At 37.1% G+C, this 18153-nt stretch overlaps 1 protein-coding gene across 1 annotated transcript in view; it reads left to right on the forward strand.

The window, feature by feature from the left end:
• The window catches only part of HEATR5B (HEAT repeat containing 5B), a 105603-nt gene extending 87778 nt beyond the window's left edge, over positions 1-17825 (forward strand). The window contains 4 exon segments of the mRNA XM_005901909.3: positions 1316-1540; positions 5552-5703; positions 11045-11258; positions 13784-17825. Coding sequence (XP_005901971.2) covers positions 1316-1540; positions 5552-5703; positions 11045-11258; positions 13784-14088 — 896 coding nt within the window. The 3' untranslated portion in view covers positions 14089-17825.
• The last annotated feature ends 328 nt before the right edge of the window (positions 17826-18153 follow it).

An 18153-nucleotide genomic window follows, 5' to 3' on the forward strand; every position in this document is an offset into this window, starting at 1 on the left:
AGTATTAGACAGAGATGAGCTTGCCTTTGATTTTAAGTGCTATGATGATTTATTTTCCTATTAAGTCTTAAAGGAAAAGTAGGACTTATTTTTAAGGGTTTGTTTGCTTTAGGAGCCTATAAAGACTTAAGATTTAAAAAACCAAAACTCTAGATGCCTTTTTCAGGTACATTTCAAAGAAACTTCAGCAAAGAGACAGACCCACAGCTTGAGAGAAGACATTGAATGTTAGCAAATAGACGTAGAGTGAAATAACTAAACACTTTATTTTCTGATCTGGTTGCTACTCTTGAGCCACACTGACAAACATGTCAGAGAAGAGTGACAACCAACTTTAAGGAGCAACTGTTAATTAAAAAATTAAACCTGAAAAATATAATAGCTGTCTGCAGATACTTGAAGAACTAGTGGATAGAAAAGTAGGCACTTGATACTTCCCTGGTGGTCTAGTGGCTAAGGCCCTGGTCTCAATACAGGGGGTCCGGGTTTGATTTGCGATCAGGGAACTAGATCCCTCATGCTGCAACTGAGAGTTTACATGCTGAAACTAAAAGATCTCACATGCTGCAACTAAGACCCAACAAAACCAAACAAACGTTAAAAAAAAAATAAGAAAAGTAAACTTTTCCTCTGTTGTATCTAGGAAATAGATATCGTATCAGAAGATATAAAGGTATCTTTCAGCTCAGCACAAGCCTACAGATATGAAAACACTACTCCATTGAAGCTTCATAGGCAGTCTACACTGGAGGCATGTCCCAGTGGAGAAGGGAGTCTTAACCGTTAAGTGGGTGGTTAATTTGATTACCTTAAAGTTCTTTCAGCTACAAATCCTAGGATTCTTTCATTTCTTTTTGCCTTACCTATTTTTCAGTTTGCCTTACCTATTTATCAGCATTTTTATCAGTTTCCTGACTTGGTTAGTACATTGACTAACTTAGTACTAATGCTCACTTAGTACAATGAGATTGATTACTTGTCTTGGAATTGCTACATGATTCACCAAGTTTCTCAACTACTTCTCAAAGTATTTGACAGAAGTTTTCCTTCTGTGTGAAACACTAGAAGTAATACAAAAAAACAAGGCAAATTAGGAAAAGAAAGAAAATATTGACTTCTTTGAAATAGCTTGCGACATCCTTTTTATCTTTCAAACATTGAATTATAGTAATAGCAGTGCAATAAATTTTGTATAAATACAAGGAAAAGAAGTAATATTAAACCATAGTCAGTTGTAAAAAGATACAAACAATTGAAACAACTATAATACAGGAACTGAAGTAGTACAAGATAATCTGATTTGTTTTTATTTCAGGATGTATGACAATCTTGCCCACAATTCTGTTTTTAATTGCAAGAATATTGAAAGACACAGCAATAAAGTCTGCAGATAATCAGGTTCCTCCACCAGTCAGTGCAGCTCTTCAAGGGATCAAAAGTATTGTGACACTTTCAATGGCCAAAACTGAGGATACTCAAAAACAGTGGACAGCTCTAATTCGTAGCACTCTGGCATGCATCCTAGAATATTCCCAACCAGGTAATCTAGTCAGTTTTAATTTTTTTAATTTATTACGATATTTGTTCCTTAATGACTAACTGAATGAGCTCATCGGAAAACTGCTATATAACACTGAATAAACTCAGAGAAGTATTTTTAGTCCCATCTTTAGATGTGAACTTTTAGTTCCGATTTTGAGTATTGACACTCGATGCCCTTGCGTTGGGTTTCCCGGGTAGCTCAAATGGTGAACAGTCTGCCTGCAGTGCAGCAGACCTCGGTTCTTCCCTTGTCTTACCACTTACATACATCTTGGGAGTTCCCCCCCCAAAGAAAGAATGTGTATATATAAAACTCTTAGATTGTAAATTGTTCTGAACTCCTCGGTAGTTGTCTGTCATTTTATATTTATCAGTTATTAATTTTTCCCCTATCAATGGCCATTTTTACTATTTTTTATTTTTCCTAGTTATAAAAATTGTCTCAGTGACCAACCTTATAAATTCTTTATGCACGTGTGCTATGAGATTTTCTACCACATACCCGTAGAAGTGGAATTGATGACACATTTTAATTTTATCAGACATTGCCAAATTGCTCTGCAGAGTAGTTATATGAATTTGTACTACACCAACAGTGCATGATTCCCACCAATACATGGTATTTCAGACTTAAATTTCATTATCTGGTAAGTAAAACATGCTATTTTATTGTTTTTACTTGCATTTCTTGTTTGCCTAGTAAGTATAAGCATTTTTCATGTTTGTGTTTAATTTGGGGGGGAATGCTTATTCACATTTATCAGTGTTTGACATTTTCTTTCATGTTACTTCCGTTGTAAATGTGAAAAGATTGAAAACAGAATAATTAAAAATTTGTCATATTGCCTATTAAAACATTTCCACACTATCTAAAACTGTGGAGTAGGCCCAAGAATGAACAGATAGGGCAGTAAAATTGAACTGTGTAAGTTTAAGTCAATGGTAAATATCACAGAAGAAAATATCAATATCAGTTCAGTTCAGTCACTCAGTCGTGTCTGACTCTTTGCGACCCCATGAATCGCAGCACGCCAGGCCTCCCTGTCCATCACCAACTCCCGGAGTTTACCCAAACTCATGTCCATCGAGTTGGTGATGCTATCCAGCGATCTCATCCTCTGTCGTCCCCTTCTCTTCCTGCCCCCAGTCCCCTCCCAGCATGAGTCTTTTCCAATGAGTCAGCTTTTCGCGTGAGGTGGCCAAAGTATTGGAGTTTCAGCTTTAGGATCAGTCCTTCCAATGAACACCCAGGACTGATCTCCTTTAGGATGGACTAGTTGGATCTCCTTGCAGTCCAAGGGACTCTCAAGAGTCTTCTCCAACACCGCAGTTCAAAAGCATCAGTTCTTTGGTGCTCAGCTTTCTTCACAGTCCAACTTTAACATCCATACATGACCACAGGAAAAACCATAGCCTTGACTAGATGGAACTTTGTTGTCAAAGTAACGTCTCTGCTTTTGAATATGCTGTCTAGGTTGGTCATAACTTTCCTTCCAAGGAGTAAGTGTCTTTTAGTTTCATGGCTGCAATCACCATCTGCATATTGGACTATAAAATTTAACATAAGCCTGTGAAAAATGACATGCATTAAAAGTAGGTGATAAATCCTAAAGTTTCTTACCAGAAGGAAAATATTTTTTTCTGTTTCTTCAATTTTGTATCTATATGAGATGGAGGATGTTTGCTAAACTTATTTTGATAGTCATTTCATAATGTATGTGAGTCAAATTATTATGCTGTACATTTTAAATATATATGTAGTACTGTAAGCTCAACATTCAGAAAACTAAGATCATGGCATCTGGTCCCATCACTTCATGGGAAATAAATGAGGAAACATTGTCAGACTTTATTTTTTGGGGCTCCAAAATCACTGTAGATGGTGACTGCAGCCATGAAATTAAAAGACGCTTACTCCTTGGAAGGAAAGTTATGACCAACCTAGATAGCATATTCAAAAGCAGAGATGTTACTTTGCCAAAAAAGGTCCGTCTAGTCAAGGCTATGGTTTTTCCAGTGGTCATGTATGGACGTAAGAGTTGGACTGTGAAGAAAGCTGAGCGCCGAAGAATTGATGCTTTTGAACTGTGGTGTGGTGCTGGAGAAGACTCTTGAGAGTCCCTTGGACTCCAAGGAGATCCAACCAGTCCATCCTAAAGGAGACCAGTCCTGAGTGTTCACTGGAAGGAATGATGCTAAAGCTGAAATTCCAGTACTTTGGCCACCTCATGCGAAGAGTTGACTCATTGGAAAAGATTCTGATGCTGGGAGGGGATTGGGGGCAGGAGGAGAAGGGGGCGACAGAGGATGAGATGGCTGGATGGCGTCACCGACTCAATGGACATGAGTTTGGGTAAATTTCAGGAGTTGGTGATGGACAGGGAGGCCTGGTGTGCTGCGATTCATGGGGTCCCAAAGAGTCGGACACGACTGAGCAACTGAACCTAACTGAACTGAACTGTGTTTCAATTAAATCTCAATAAAACTAGAAAAAAAAATTTTTTTACAAAATGAATGTTGAAAAAGATCAAAACTGAAAATAATGTCAGTGTTAATATCATTTATGTACAAAAAAATCTTATAAACATTTAACACCCAGTATAAGAAAGAAAGAGCTTCTCGGGTGGTTCAGTGGTAAAGTATCTGCCTGCCAATGCAGGAGATATGGGTTAGATCCCTGGGTTAGGAAGATGCCCTGGAGAAGGAAATGGCAACTCACTCCAGTGTTCTTGCCTGGGAAATCCTATGGACCAAGGAGCCTGATGAGCTACAGTCCATTGAGTCACAAAAGAGTTGGACATGATTTAGCAACTAAACAACAACAACAAAGAAAGAGGAGAGAACAGGCAATGGTAAGAGAGAAATAGAAATGCCCACCAAGCATATAAAAAAATTGGCCATATTATTATATAAGCAAAGAAATAAAAACAAAAACAAAATAATACAAATTTTTACTTGTAAAACTCATTTAACAAAAAGTGTATGTACAGGTGGAATCGATGCCAGGAGAACATTTTCATACTTTGCTAAAGGGAATTTAAAACAGTTAAGACTTTCAGGGAGTCATTTCTGCAAAATATACGAAGAGCTTTAAAGATCTCATACTCTGACCTTGATCAAAAACTTCTGTTCAAGTTTATTTATTACAGTCTGTTTTATAATAAAGAAAATACGAAAGTGATAAATATAACTATCCAGCAGTAGGAAAGATATTAAATATGTACTCATTTGGATTATATGTCCATTATATCTATTAAAAATCATGTTTATAAATATTTATATATAAAAGACTAACCCAGACCAGAAGAAATTAAACAAAAACCTGGAAATTAAACTTGAACTATCCCTGGATGGCAAAATATTACATTTTATTTTCTTTCCCTTACCCTTGTTGAATTTTAAACAAACTATATCCTACTTTTATTACCTGAATTTTTTTCAGATTAATATTTGGAGGGGAAAACTTTAATTAGTTTTATTAATGTTACTAAAACTATTCTAACTTTATCAGGAGTTAATATTTTGCTTTTTAAGGTAGATTTTTAACAAGATAAACATTAAATGTCATAATTATATATGCTTTCATTTATATATGTGCTATGCTTAGTCGCTCAGTCATGTCCGACTCTTTGCGACCCCATGGACTGTAACCCACAAGGCTCCTCTGTCCATGGAATTCTCCAGGCAAGAATACTACAGTGGGTTGCCATGCCGTCCTCCAGGGGATCTTTCCAACCCATGCATCGAACCCAGCTCTCCCGCATTGCAGGTGGGTTCTTTACCATCTGAGCCACCAGGGAAGCCCATGAATACTGGGGTAGGTAGCCTATCCCTTCTCCAGGGGATCGTCCCAACTCAGGAATCTAACCGGGGTCTCCTGCGTTGCAGGTGGATTCTTTATCAGCTGAGCTACCAGGAATCCTATATATTTATATATATATATAAATATTTCATTATTCATATATTTCAGAAAATTCTTTTTTTCTTTAATTTTCTGCTGTTATTTCAGAAGATTCTGTGCCTGTGCCTGATGAAGTAAGCATGCTAACAGCAATTGCACTTTTCTTGTGGTCTGCTGGTAGTGAAATAATAGGAGTTCAGTCACTGCAGAATGGCTGCATTTACAGATTTAAAAACGCATTAAATTCATGTGACCCGTGGGTAAGTTATACTTAAAACATAATAGTAAACCTTCCACTCTATAAGATAAATTTCAGATGTATTCATTAAAAATTTGTGATTCATCAAATGAAAAGTATTTGTTATATGAATTTTCCAGAAAACTGGAAAAGGTCACTGGTTAAAACTTAGGAGAGACATGTATATGTTAATTTATATATGCAGAAATTCCTCAGTATCTAAAATACTTGCTCAACCCTGGCATATACTGGTAGAGACTTTATGTGTTTCTCTTTTTCACTGTTTACTTAATCACACCAAGGACATTAAAAAAATGTTTTTCTAAAAAATAAGTTTTTTTGTTTTATAGTGTCAGCATCAAAACAAATGATTCTTAAACCTATTGAACATCAGGAGAAAAAGCAATTTAGTAACATCTACCACTGTCTTCCTGAATCAGAGTCTCCAGATGTGTGGTCCACAGATGTGTATTTTTAAAATATTCCCCAGGAATTTTTCTTTTGTCCAATGATGTTTAGTAGCTTTTCTTGTACCGAAGCACTGAAACAGTTTTTCCCACTTTGTTCCCTTACATCAATGAGTTGATGCACCTTCCTTTCTTCTTTGTTCTTTTGCTTCATATTAATATGAAGTCTTTCTAATCTAAAGTGGAGCCACTGAAACTACTTTGTAAGCCTAGAACACTTAAATTGGTTTAAGCATTTATTTTCAGAGAATCCAAATGGAATTGAGGTGTGTGATATATTTTATAGCTTTGTTTGACATCATTCAAATATTAGCCATATAAAATATGTTAGGTTAAGGTGAGAGGAACTTATATGCAGAGTATGTCATGAGAAACGCTGGACTGGAAGAAGCACAAGTTGGAATCAAGATTGCCAGGAGAAATATCAATAACCTCAGATATGCAGATAACACCACCCTTATGGGAGAAAGTGAAGAGGAACTAAAAAGCATCTTGATGAAAGTGAAAGAGGGGAGAGAAAAAGTTGGCTTAAATCTCACCATTCAGAAAACGAAGATCATGGCATCCGGTCCCATCACTTCATGGGAAATAGATGGGGAAACAGTGTCAGACTTTATTTTGGGGGGCTCCAGAATCACTGCAGATGGTGATTGCAGCCATGAAATTAAAAGACGCTTACTCCTTGGAAGGAAAGTTATGACCAACTTAGATAGTATATCGAAAAGCAGAGATATTACTTTGCCAACAGAGGTCCATCTAGTCAAGGCTATGGTTTTTCCTGTGGTCATGTATGGATGTGAGAGTTGGACTGTGAAGAAAGCTGAGCTCCGAAGAATTGATGCTTTTGAACTGTGGTGCTGGAGAAGACTTGAGAGTCCCTTGGACTGCAAGGAGATCCAACCAGTCCATCCTAAAGGAGATCAGTCCTGGGTGTTCACTGGAAGGACTGATGCTAAAGCTGAAACTCCAATACTTTGGCCACCTTGTGCAAAGAGTTGACTCAATTGGAAAAGACCCTGATGCTGGGACGGATTGGGGGCAGGAGGAGAAGGGGACGACAGAGGATGAGATGGCTGGATGGCATCACTGACTCGATGGACGTGAGTCTGAGTGAACTCCGGGAGTTGGTGATGGACAGGGAGGCCTCACGTGCTGCGATTCATGGAGTCTCAGAGTCGGACACGACTGAGTGACTAAACTGAACTGAAAAGGTGAGAGATCAGATCAGTCGCTCACTCATGTCCGACTCTTAGCGACCCCATGAATCGCAGCACGCCAGGCCTCCCTGTCCATCACCAACTCCCGGAGTTCACTGAGACTCACGTCCATCGAGTCAGTGATGCCATCCAGCCTTCTCATCCTCTGGTGTCCCCTTCTCCTCCTGCCCCCAATCCCTCCCAGCATCAGAGTCTTTTCCAATGAGTCAACTCTTGACATGAGGTGGCCAAAGTAGTGGAGTTTCAGCTTTAGCATCATTCCTTCCAAAGAAATCCCAGGACTGATCTCCTTCAGAATGGACTGGTTGGATCTCCTTGGAGTCCAAGGGACTCTCAAGAGTCTTCTCTAACACCACAGTTCAAAAGCATCAATTCTTCGACGCTCAGCCTTCTTCACAGTCCAACTCTCACATCCATACATGACCACAGGAAAAACCATAGCCTTGACTAGACGGAGCTTTATTGGCAAAGTAATGTCTCTACTTTTGAATATGCTATCTAGGTTGGTCATAACTTTCCTTCCAAGGAGTAAGCGTCTTTTAATTTCATGGCTGCAGTCACCATCTGTAGTGCTTTTGGAGCCAAGAAAAATAAAGTCTGACACTGTTTCCACTGTTTCCCCATCTGTTTCCCATGAAGTGGTGGGACTGGATGCCATGATCTTTGTTTTCTGAATGTTGAGCTTTAAGCCAACTTTTTCACTCTCCAGTTTCACTTTCATCAAGAGGCTTTTGAGTTCCTCTTCACTTTCTACCATAACGGTGGTGTCATCTGCATATCTAAGGTTATTGATATTTCTCCTGGCAATCTTGATTCCAGCTTGTGTTTCATCCAGTCCAGCGTTTCTCATGATGTACTCTGCATATAAGTTAAATAAACAGGGTGACAGTATACAGCCTTGACGCACTCCTTTTCCTATTTGGAACCAGTCTGTTGTTCCATGTCCAGTTCTAACTGTTGCTTCCTGACCTGCATATAGGTTTCTCCAAGAGACAGATCAGGTGGTCTGGTATTCCCATCTCTTTCAGAATTTTCCAGTTTATTGTGATCCACACAGTCAAAGGCTTTGGCTTAGTCAATAAAGCAGAAATAGATGTTTTTCTGGAACTCTCTTGCTTTTTCCATGATCCAGCGGATGTTGGCAATTTGATCTCTGGTTCCTCTGCCTTTTCTAAAACCAGCTTGAACATCTGGAAGTTCCTGGTTCACATATTGCTGAAGCCTGGCTTCAAGAATTTTGAGCATTACTTTACTAGCATGTGAGATGAGTACAATTGTGCGGTAGTTTGAGCATTCTTTGGCATTGCCTTTCTTTGGGATTGGAATGACAACTGACCTTTTCCAGTACTGTGGCCACTGCTGAGTTTTCCAAATTTTCTGGCGTATTGAGTGCAGCACTTTCACAGCATCATCTTTCAGAATTTGGAATAGCTCAACTGGAATTCCATCACCTCTACTAGCTTTGTTCGTAGTGATGCTTTCTAAGGCCCACTTGACTTCACATTCCAGGATATCTGGCTCTAGGTCAGTGATCACACCATCGTGATTATCTGGGTTGTGAAGCTCTTTTTTGTACAGTTCTTCTGTGTATTCTTGACATCTCTTCTTAATATCTTCTGCTTCTGTTAGGTCCATACCATTTCTGTCCTTTATGGAGCTCATCTTTGCATGAAATGTTCCTTTGGTATCTCTGATTTTCTTGAAGAGATCCCTAGTCTTTCCCATTCTGTTGTTTTCCTCTATTTCTTTGCATTGATCGCCGAAGAAGGCTTTCTTATCTCTTCTTGCTATTCTTTGAAACTCTGCATTCAGATGTTTATATCTTTCCTTTTCTCCTTTGCTTTTCACTTCTCTTCTTTTCACAGCTATTTGTAAGGCCTCCCCAGACAGCCATTTTGCTTTTTTGCATTTCTTTTCCATGGGATGGTCTTGATCCCTGTCTCCTGTACAGTGTCACGAACCTCATTCCATAGTTCATCATGCACTCTGTCTATCAGATCTAGTCCCTTAAATCTATTTCTCACTTCCACTGTATAATCATAAGGGATTTGATTTAGGTCATACCTGAATGGTCTAGTGGTTTTCCCTACTTTCTTCAATTTAAGTCTGAATTTGGCAATAAGGAGTTCATGGTCTGAGCCACAGTCAGCTCCTGGTCTTGTTTTTGCTGACTGTATAGAGCTTCTCCATCTTTGGCAAAGAATATAATCAATCTGATTTCTGTGTTGACCATCTGGTGATGTCCATAGATAGAGTCTTCTCTTGTGTTGTTGGAAGAGGGTGTTTGTTATGACCAGTGCATTTTCTTGGCAAAACTCTATCAGTCTTTGCCTTGCTTCATTCCATATTCCAAGGCCAAATTTGCCTGCTACTCCAGGTGTTTCTTGACTTCCTACTTTTGCATTCCAGTCCCCTATAATGAAAAGGACATCTTTTTTGGGTGTTAGTTCTAAAAGGTCTTGTAGGTCTTCATAGAACCGTTCAGCTTCAGCTTCTTCAGCATTACTGGTTGGGGCATAGACTTGGATTACTCTGATATTGAATGGTTTGCCTTGGAAACGAACAGAGATCATTCTGTCTTTTTTGAGATTGCATCCAAGTACTGCATTTCAGACTCTTTTGTTGACCATGATGGCTACTCCATTTCTTCTGAGGAATTCCTGCCCGCAGTAGTATATATAATGGTCATCTGAGTTAAATTCACCCATTCCAGTCCATTTCAGTTCGCTGATTCCTAGAATGTCGACATTCACTCTTGCCATCTCTTGTTTGACCACTTCCAATTTGCCTTGATTCATGGACCTGACAGTCCAGGTTCCTATGCAATATTGCTCTTTACAGCATTGGACCTTGCTTCTATCACCAGTCACATCCACAGCTGGGTATTGTTTTTGCTTTGGCTCCATCCCTTCATTCTTTCTGGAGTTATTTCTCCACTGATCTTCAGTAGCATATTGGGCACCTACTGACCTGGGGAGTTTCTCTTTCAGTATCCTATCATTTTGCCTTTTCATACTGTTCATGGGGTTCTAAAGGCAATACTGAAGTGGTTTGCCATTCCCTTCTCCAGTGGACCACATTCTGTCAAATCTCTCCACCATGACCCGCCCGTCTTGGGTTGCCCCACAGGCATGGCTTAGTTTCATTGAGTTAGACAAGGCTGTGGTCCTCGTGTGATTAGATTGACTAGTTTTCTGTGAGTAAGGTTTTAGTGTGTTTGCTCTCTGATGCCCTCTTGCAATACCTACCGTCTTACTTGGGTTTCTCTTACCTTGGGCGTGGGGTATCTCTTCACGGCTGCTCCAGCGACGCAGTGATTGCTCCTTACCTTGGACAAGGGTGAGAGGGACAGTTGTAAACTAAAGATAGAATTAAAAACAATAATTAGAATTCCTGTTACCTAATTTCTTACACAGTAAAGAAATATAAAAATTATATAAGCAGTGGTAATTTGGGCGCTAACATATAAGGAATGTTTGATTAATTTCAATTTTATTTAGTTAGCATATTAGAAGTTTTATTATTCCATTTCTATAAGTAGAAATGGCATTAATTCATCACATTTCTATTTTCATCCTGCAGTATTGCTTGTTTTCCATACATATTAAGATGCAATGTGATTGTAGAGCAAATAAGAACTGTCACACATGTAAATTAATAAAATTATTTTCTTTTATAGGTTCAAGCCAAATGTTACCAGCTTCTCCTCTCAGTTTTTCAACATTCGAATCGGGCCCTTTCAACTCCTTATATCCATTCCTTAGCTCCAATAGTAGTTGAAAAGCTAAAAGCTGTTGAAAGAAACAGACCAGGCAGTAGTACAGAACTCTTAGCTGTTCAAGAAGGAATCAAAGTTCTTGAAACATTGGTTGCTCTTGGGGAAGAACAGAACAGTAAGTATTTTCCTCTAAAAAGCCACTAGTCTAAAATGAAGATTTGTATTACATATTAATCTTATTTGCTACTTGCAAAAGGCCATTGCAGCAGTAAATTTTCTAAAGGTTGTTACTATGTCAAAGCTTAATGTTTTTGCCTGTGTTGCTAACAAAATTGAATTGATTTATATTTAAGAGCAAGAGTTTAAAATAAATTACGGATGCATTTCAACCCATGGATCTTTTCTTCTAGGAAAGTACTGTTTAAGAACTAGGGAAAATATGGCTGTTTAATATATTTTTAAGAATAACACATTTTGGTGTTTGTAAGAGATATATAAAAGCTTTTTAATAAATAGGACCAGATTAGTATTCATGCTAAACATCAGTATTAAAATACTACAGAATTTAAAATTATTGTTTTTTAATTTGATGAAAAACTACCATATACATCCATTTAACCAGAGACTTATGCAACTTAATACTTACTCCTCTTTATTCCCTAAGCTTAGATTTCATCACAATCTAAAATTTATCTTCAAAAATATGACTTCTAATCGTTACAGAAAGAGTGTACTTTTTAAACTAGTACCTTATGATGAATTCTTAAGCTGTTTCCAGTTTTTTAAGATCATCAATAACTGAAATGAGTGTTCTTGCACAGATATCTTTGCACACTTATTTTTTTTTTAAATTGACGTTTTATTATCTGTGATCACTCTATGTTTTTTTTAAATGAAGTAAATTTGCATTAACAGAATAAAAAACAGTAGAAGTAGAATTTAACAGTATAACTAGAGTCATTCCTCTGGGGTCTTAACAGAACTCTGAAATGTGGTATCTGATTAGTGGAACCTTCCATTTTTCACAAATGGTGGTAGCAGTGGGACGGATGTTCTTAAATGCCTTGCCAGGCCCATGATCATTTACCCCCATAGTCCAAAACAGAGTTTAAAAGATGAAGAGCTATCTCCTCCTGTGTGTTACTTCTATCAGATAATTTTTTTAAGTGAAATTATTGGGTTGAAAGGAAGGCACATTTTTAAGACTTTTAATATATATTGCCAGATTATTCTCTGGGTAAAAATTGCATCAGTTTTTCTATCATAAAATTTTTCCTCTTCTCTTGAAAGAATTTCACAGATGTTAGAAAGGTAGTGGAGATTTTAAAAAAGCTATTGCTGATAAGTTCCCTATAAAATGATAATCCAGAATTACTGCAGTGGAAGAGAAGAGTATAGAAGTGATTGTGGAAAAAAAATTGATCTGACTTGATGAGTATAGGTTATAGGGACAAGAGAAAGAGAAGAGCCAAATATTACTGTGTTACTTGGAAGAAGCATGGAAGCCGTCTTAAAATTGAGAAGTTCAGGAAGAAGAGCTGTTTGGGAGGAGCTGATAAGTTTAGTTGAAACTAGATGTTAACATTATTTGGATAGAAATGTTATGGCTGACATCATGGTCCATGTTTGGTGACTCAACATGATTTTGTTTTTATTTGTATTTTACTCAGTGTAAATTCCATAAACATACAGACTAAATCTTATTCATTTCATAATCTCAACATTGAGCTTATTGACTTTTGCATAGTTAGTATTAAATTATGTCTGACTTGAGTTGACTCTTGGGATCAATTCCTGAACAGGTGTTCTAATTTAGGTAGGGAAGAGAGTCTTATACTTTTTCAAATAATTCTCTATTGTTTGAATTCTTTTAACAGCAAGAATATATTCATGTATTATTCATGAAATTAAATATAGTTTAATAGTTAGATTTAACAAGGTTCATTTAATAAATAACCCTTTAATTTTCCATGTAAGAGCCAATTAATTTAAAGTATGAAATAACTGAGGCAATGTAGCTTCAATTCTCAAACCAGTTTCTAGTATTTAGTATTAATGGGCTATATCAACAGTAAGCACCATAATGATTTCATTTTTTAAAGGACTGCTTTACTCAGATGTTTTGTACTATAGTAAGACTTCCAAGAGGTAGAATAGGCAGTCGTCACTTTTTGAAAATTAATACTAAATCTGAGGCTAACTGCCGTGCACAAACCAAAGGGAAATGGTTGTCATCACATTAATGTATACATTAGCTCATGCTTTGACGGTTTCTTCCTCCTAATGAATGCTTCAGGTTTCTGTTCCTTGTTGCATTAAACTTCCAACCTTCCTATTCTGGAATACCCTTGGAATTTTCACAATTTTATTCTCAAAATACATTTTACCAGTGGCCTTTGTAAAATTCTTCATTTTTACCTTTTAGCCAGTATTTTTTAAAATAAAACAATTAGTATAAATGCAAAATATACAGTCTTAACAGGAAATCAAACCTGATTTCCTACGCTAACGTGGCTTGGAGAATTAATAAATATTCAATATTAATAATGAATAATTATTGAGGTCTAAAATAGATTGGGCACATTTACTTGTGTTTTATTATAATTCAGACTACTGTGGTAATTGCCTAGGGTTAAATAAAGGTTTACTGTAATTTTCAGATTCATGAGCATCTTCAGACTTTATCTTTGTTATTTGCAGGAGTCCAATTACTTGCTCTTTTAGTTCCCACTTTGATCTCTTACCTGCTGGATGAAAATTCTTTTGCCTCAGCAAGCACAGCTTCCAAAGATCTCCATGAGTTTGCACTCCAGAATTTAATGCATATTGGACCTCTGTATCCACACGCTTTCAAGACAGTAATGGGAGCAGCTCCTGAGCTGAAAGTACGTCTGGAAACTGCTGTTAGAGCAAGTCAAGCTAGTAAGGCTAAAGTGGCCACCAGGCAGCCAGCCCCAACCGTGCACTCTGCACCAACAATTAAGCTAAAAACAAGTTTCTTTTAATGTGCAATTCCATTTATTTTTGTTTATATTGTCAGTATCATTCCAGTCTATAGGTTCAACTTTATTTATACACAGGAATTATATGCTTCTGAGGTAGGGTAAGTGAAATAATGCTCACACTGGTTTCTGATTTTGAAGGAATGATTTTTTTTTTTGTGGTGAATGTGCTTTCATTTTTTCTCCTAATAATGTTTCTCTTTTATGAATTAATTTATTTTTTAAACACTAAGCCATAATCTTTTAAATTAAATGCAAAATATTGTATCATGTAGTTGGGCGGCCTGTTGTTATTGTCAGGAAAAAAATGGTATATTCAGTAGCATCTGTTACCAAAAAAAATTAACTGAAAAGCAAGCAGAATTTAAATTTTGAAGAAACAAAATAATGTGAAGTGTCTGTTTCATGGTGTATATATTAAGAATAAAGTTACATTTTCTTAGCATTTCTCAGAAAGTCCTTACCTTTCTGCTAGATCTTCTTGCTTTCATATTAGATTACTAAATTATGCTTGTGTATATTTTAGTTAACTGAATGAAAACTCTCATTTAAAGATCCATTAAAATGATTCAAATATGGAATAATGTTCTGGTTTTTTTAATGGCTGCAATTTTTTAATGGCTGCAAGTTTTTAATGGCTCACTTATGCTTTGTAATTACAGAGCCTTGAGTTCTGGCTCTGGTTGGTTTCATTCATCAAATACTAATATTGAGTGCCTACTATGTAGACGGCATCGAGCTAAGTGCTGGAGGGCATACAAAAATGAATTAGTCATAGTTAGGCCAGTCTCTCATGCAGTGGGAATTTTAGCACATCAAATAGATAATTGATGAATGAATGTTTGTCATACTGTTTAGCACACTTTAAACACCAAGTTTTACCAGATGTGTAATGTAGACTGAACCTTTCTGAACGTTCCAAATACGTACCTTGTCATCACCTGCTGCTGCTGCTGCTGCTGCTGCTGCTGCTGCTAAGTCGCGTCAGTCGTGTCCGACTCTGTGCGACCCCATAGACGGCAGCCCACCAGGCTCCCCTGTCCCTGGGAGTCTCCAGGCAAGAACACTGGAGTGAGTTGCCATTTCCTTCTCCAGTGCATGAAAGTGAAAAGTGAAAGTGAAGTCGCTCAGTCGTGTCCGACTCTTCGCGACCCCATGGGCTGCAGCCTACCAGGCTCCTCCGTCCATGGGATTTTCTAGGCAAGAGTACTGGAGTGGGGTGCCATCGCCTTCTCTGGTCATCACCTACTACCTCCTACTTATTCTCTCTCAGACCCTCACCAATTGGCAGCTGATGTAGCCTTGCCTTCCTCATGTAGTCTTTAGACCTCAGATAGGTGTGTTCTCTCATTTATTTTCTTACTGACTTTTACTTCTGCAAGGTTTTTTGTTTTTTCATTTTATACGTGCTTTTCCAAAGCTATTCTGTTTGTTTTTTAGAGGTTTTTTTGGTAACACTTTATTGAGATATTATTCACATACCATACAATTCACCCATATTAAATGTGTAATTCAGTAGTTTTTAGTATGTTCACAGAGTAGTATAAGCATCACCACAATGAATTGTCAACATTTTCATTATCCCAAAAAGAAATCTGACACCATTTAGCTATTGCCCCACAAGTTCTCTGCTTCCCCCGAGCTTACTTTCTATCAATTCTCATATTAAATATGAACATTTCATATAAATGAAATCGTACACTGTTTGTGACTGACTTCTTGACTTAACATTTTTAAGGTTCATGCATGTGGTAGCATGCATCAGTACTGCATCCTTTTTAATGGTTGAATACTGTTCCTTTCTGTTTATATTTTATTTATCCATTCATTAGTTGATGGGCGTTTGTGTTGTTTTCATTTTTTGTGTATTACAAATAGTGCTGCTGTAAACAATTGTATACAAGTATTTGTGTTGCTCTTGTTTTTCATTTCGCCTGGAATTGCTGCATTCGTGGAATTGCTGGCTCAGTGGGAACTCTGTGTTTAACTTTCTAAGAAACTGCCAGACTGTTTTCCAGTCTCCTTGTTTTTGTGCACATAACCCTTTTCATTCATCTATTTATGAAGTATGTTTATCTCTCCCTTGGCTGTTTTCTGCTGGGCTTTGTACCTCCCAGGCTTTCCCCATCATTTCCTGCTTTGGGGAATATACTACATCATAAAGTAGCAATGATTCTCTCTCTTTTCCTTCTCTCCTTCCATCTTTATTTTTCTCCCTTTCCTCTCCCCAGTACATCTTTATACTTTCTCTCAACTCTTCTGAGCCACTGACAACTTAACCTCTAGTTTTCTATGATCATATCTATAAAAGGAAGATCTGTTTGATGAATTATATTTATTAATTTGTTTCACTGCCCAACTTATTTATTATGATATGAGAAAATATCTCTCATTTGTGAAATAGAAAAGTCCCTTAATCTTGTCTAATGAACATAAAAGCAGTCAGAGATCAAAGGAAAATCAATTTTATACATTATTGTAAGTTAATTTTAATTATAAAATTTGATTTATTAAATTTTGGGGAAAATTACCACAATTCACCACACAGGCCAAATCATTGTTGATATTTTAATCCATTCTCTTCCACATTTGTAATCCCCCGAGCTTACTTTCTATCAATTCTCATATTAAATATGAACATTTCATATAAATGAAATCGTACACTGTTTGTTTATTAAATTTTGGGGAAAATTACCACAATTCACCACGCAGGCCAAATCATTGTTGATATTTTAATCCATTCTCTTCCACATTTGTAATCACGTCCTGTAGGTAGGCTGTTGTATCCACTTATTTTATGTCATTTTTTTCATAGAATTACTCTAATATAGGATAGATTTAGTAACCATCTTTTAGATACCTACTAAATAATAAATGTACTGTTACTGACTTGGCCATCATCCTGTGCTATGGTACTTGGCTTCTAGTGTTTATATTAAAATAAGTAATGCTGCATTTGGCTTTTTAAAAATGAAAGTTTGTAGATTATTTCCTTGGTTTAGATTTCTTAAAGGGGTAAAGATATGACAGTTTTGAATTTTGATATGCATTGCTGAATCTTAGAAAGCTCTGCTTTTTGAAATAAGAGATGTGAAAATAAAACTGGGTTATTGTTTACCAGATTCCAAGAAAATGCCTTGGAGTGCACTTAAATCTCCCCAATATTTTGATATAGCTAAATGTTTTTTAAAATGGCATTTTAGTTAGCTGTAAATCATTACAAAGTGAGTAAGAAAGACCTAATGAAATTGCTGTATAGTAAAAATATACTTCTTAAAACAAAGAAATTGACAGTCCTGCCCTATACACTGTGGGCCTTCTGTGTGTATGCAGGGGGAGGCTGGACTGAGGGGGTTGAAGAATCACCTTCATGCGCCACATGTCAAGAGCAGTGACAGAATGGTGTGTATCCAAGCCCAATGATACAGAGGAACTGAGGGTAAGAAAGAGCAACATGATCGTTAACCATCAGATAGGAGAGTCAGACCATGGACCACAGCAGTAGGACAATGTTTCAAATAAGTGGTTTGGAATAGAACTTAAAAGAATTTTCTGAGAGAAATGATTGCCTGTTGAGAAATGATTGCCTTGTGATAGTGCATCCCTTGACACTGGACACACACGAAGAGGACTTGAATCCCTGTTAAAGATTTTGTAATAAGATTGTGTAATGTCTGTTATTCATGCATTGCCCCATTCAGTAATTGAAATACAATAAAGAACAGTCAGGCAAAGAATCTACCATATGTTTACATTCTGCCTGGGGAGGGAGAGAAAATAATCTGAGGTTGTGATCACGAGGAAAGAAAGGTACAAAACAAGGTGTAATAGAGGATAATCAAGGATTCCTTTGTAGGCTTGTCCGGAGCCTCGCCTGGCTTCTACTCTTCAGATTCCATATGTGAGTACCTGACATTGGTTCTCAGAAACTCCTCAACTTAAAATTGGACTCTTTACCTACTTACCTAAAACCTGCTTCTCAACTCATGATCTCCAGCTAACTCTTATACTGGCGTTATACTCCAACACAACTCTTATACTGATAAGTAAGCGGTTCATAAATTTTGG

The sequence above is a fragment of the Bos mutus genome, chromosome 11, assembly GCF_027580195.1.
Source record: "Bos mutus isolate GX-2022 chromosome 11, NWIPB_WYAK_1.1, whole genome shotgun sequence".
Lineage (NCBI taxonomy): Eukaryota > Metazoa > Chordata > Mammalia > Artiodactyla > Bovidae > Bos > Bos mutus.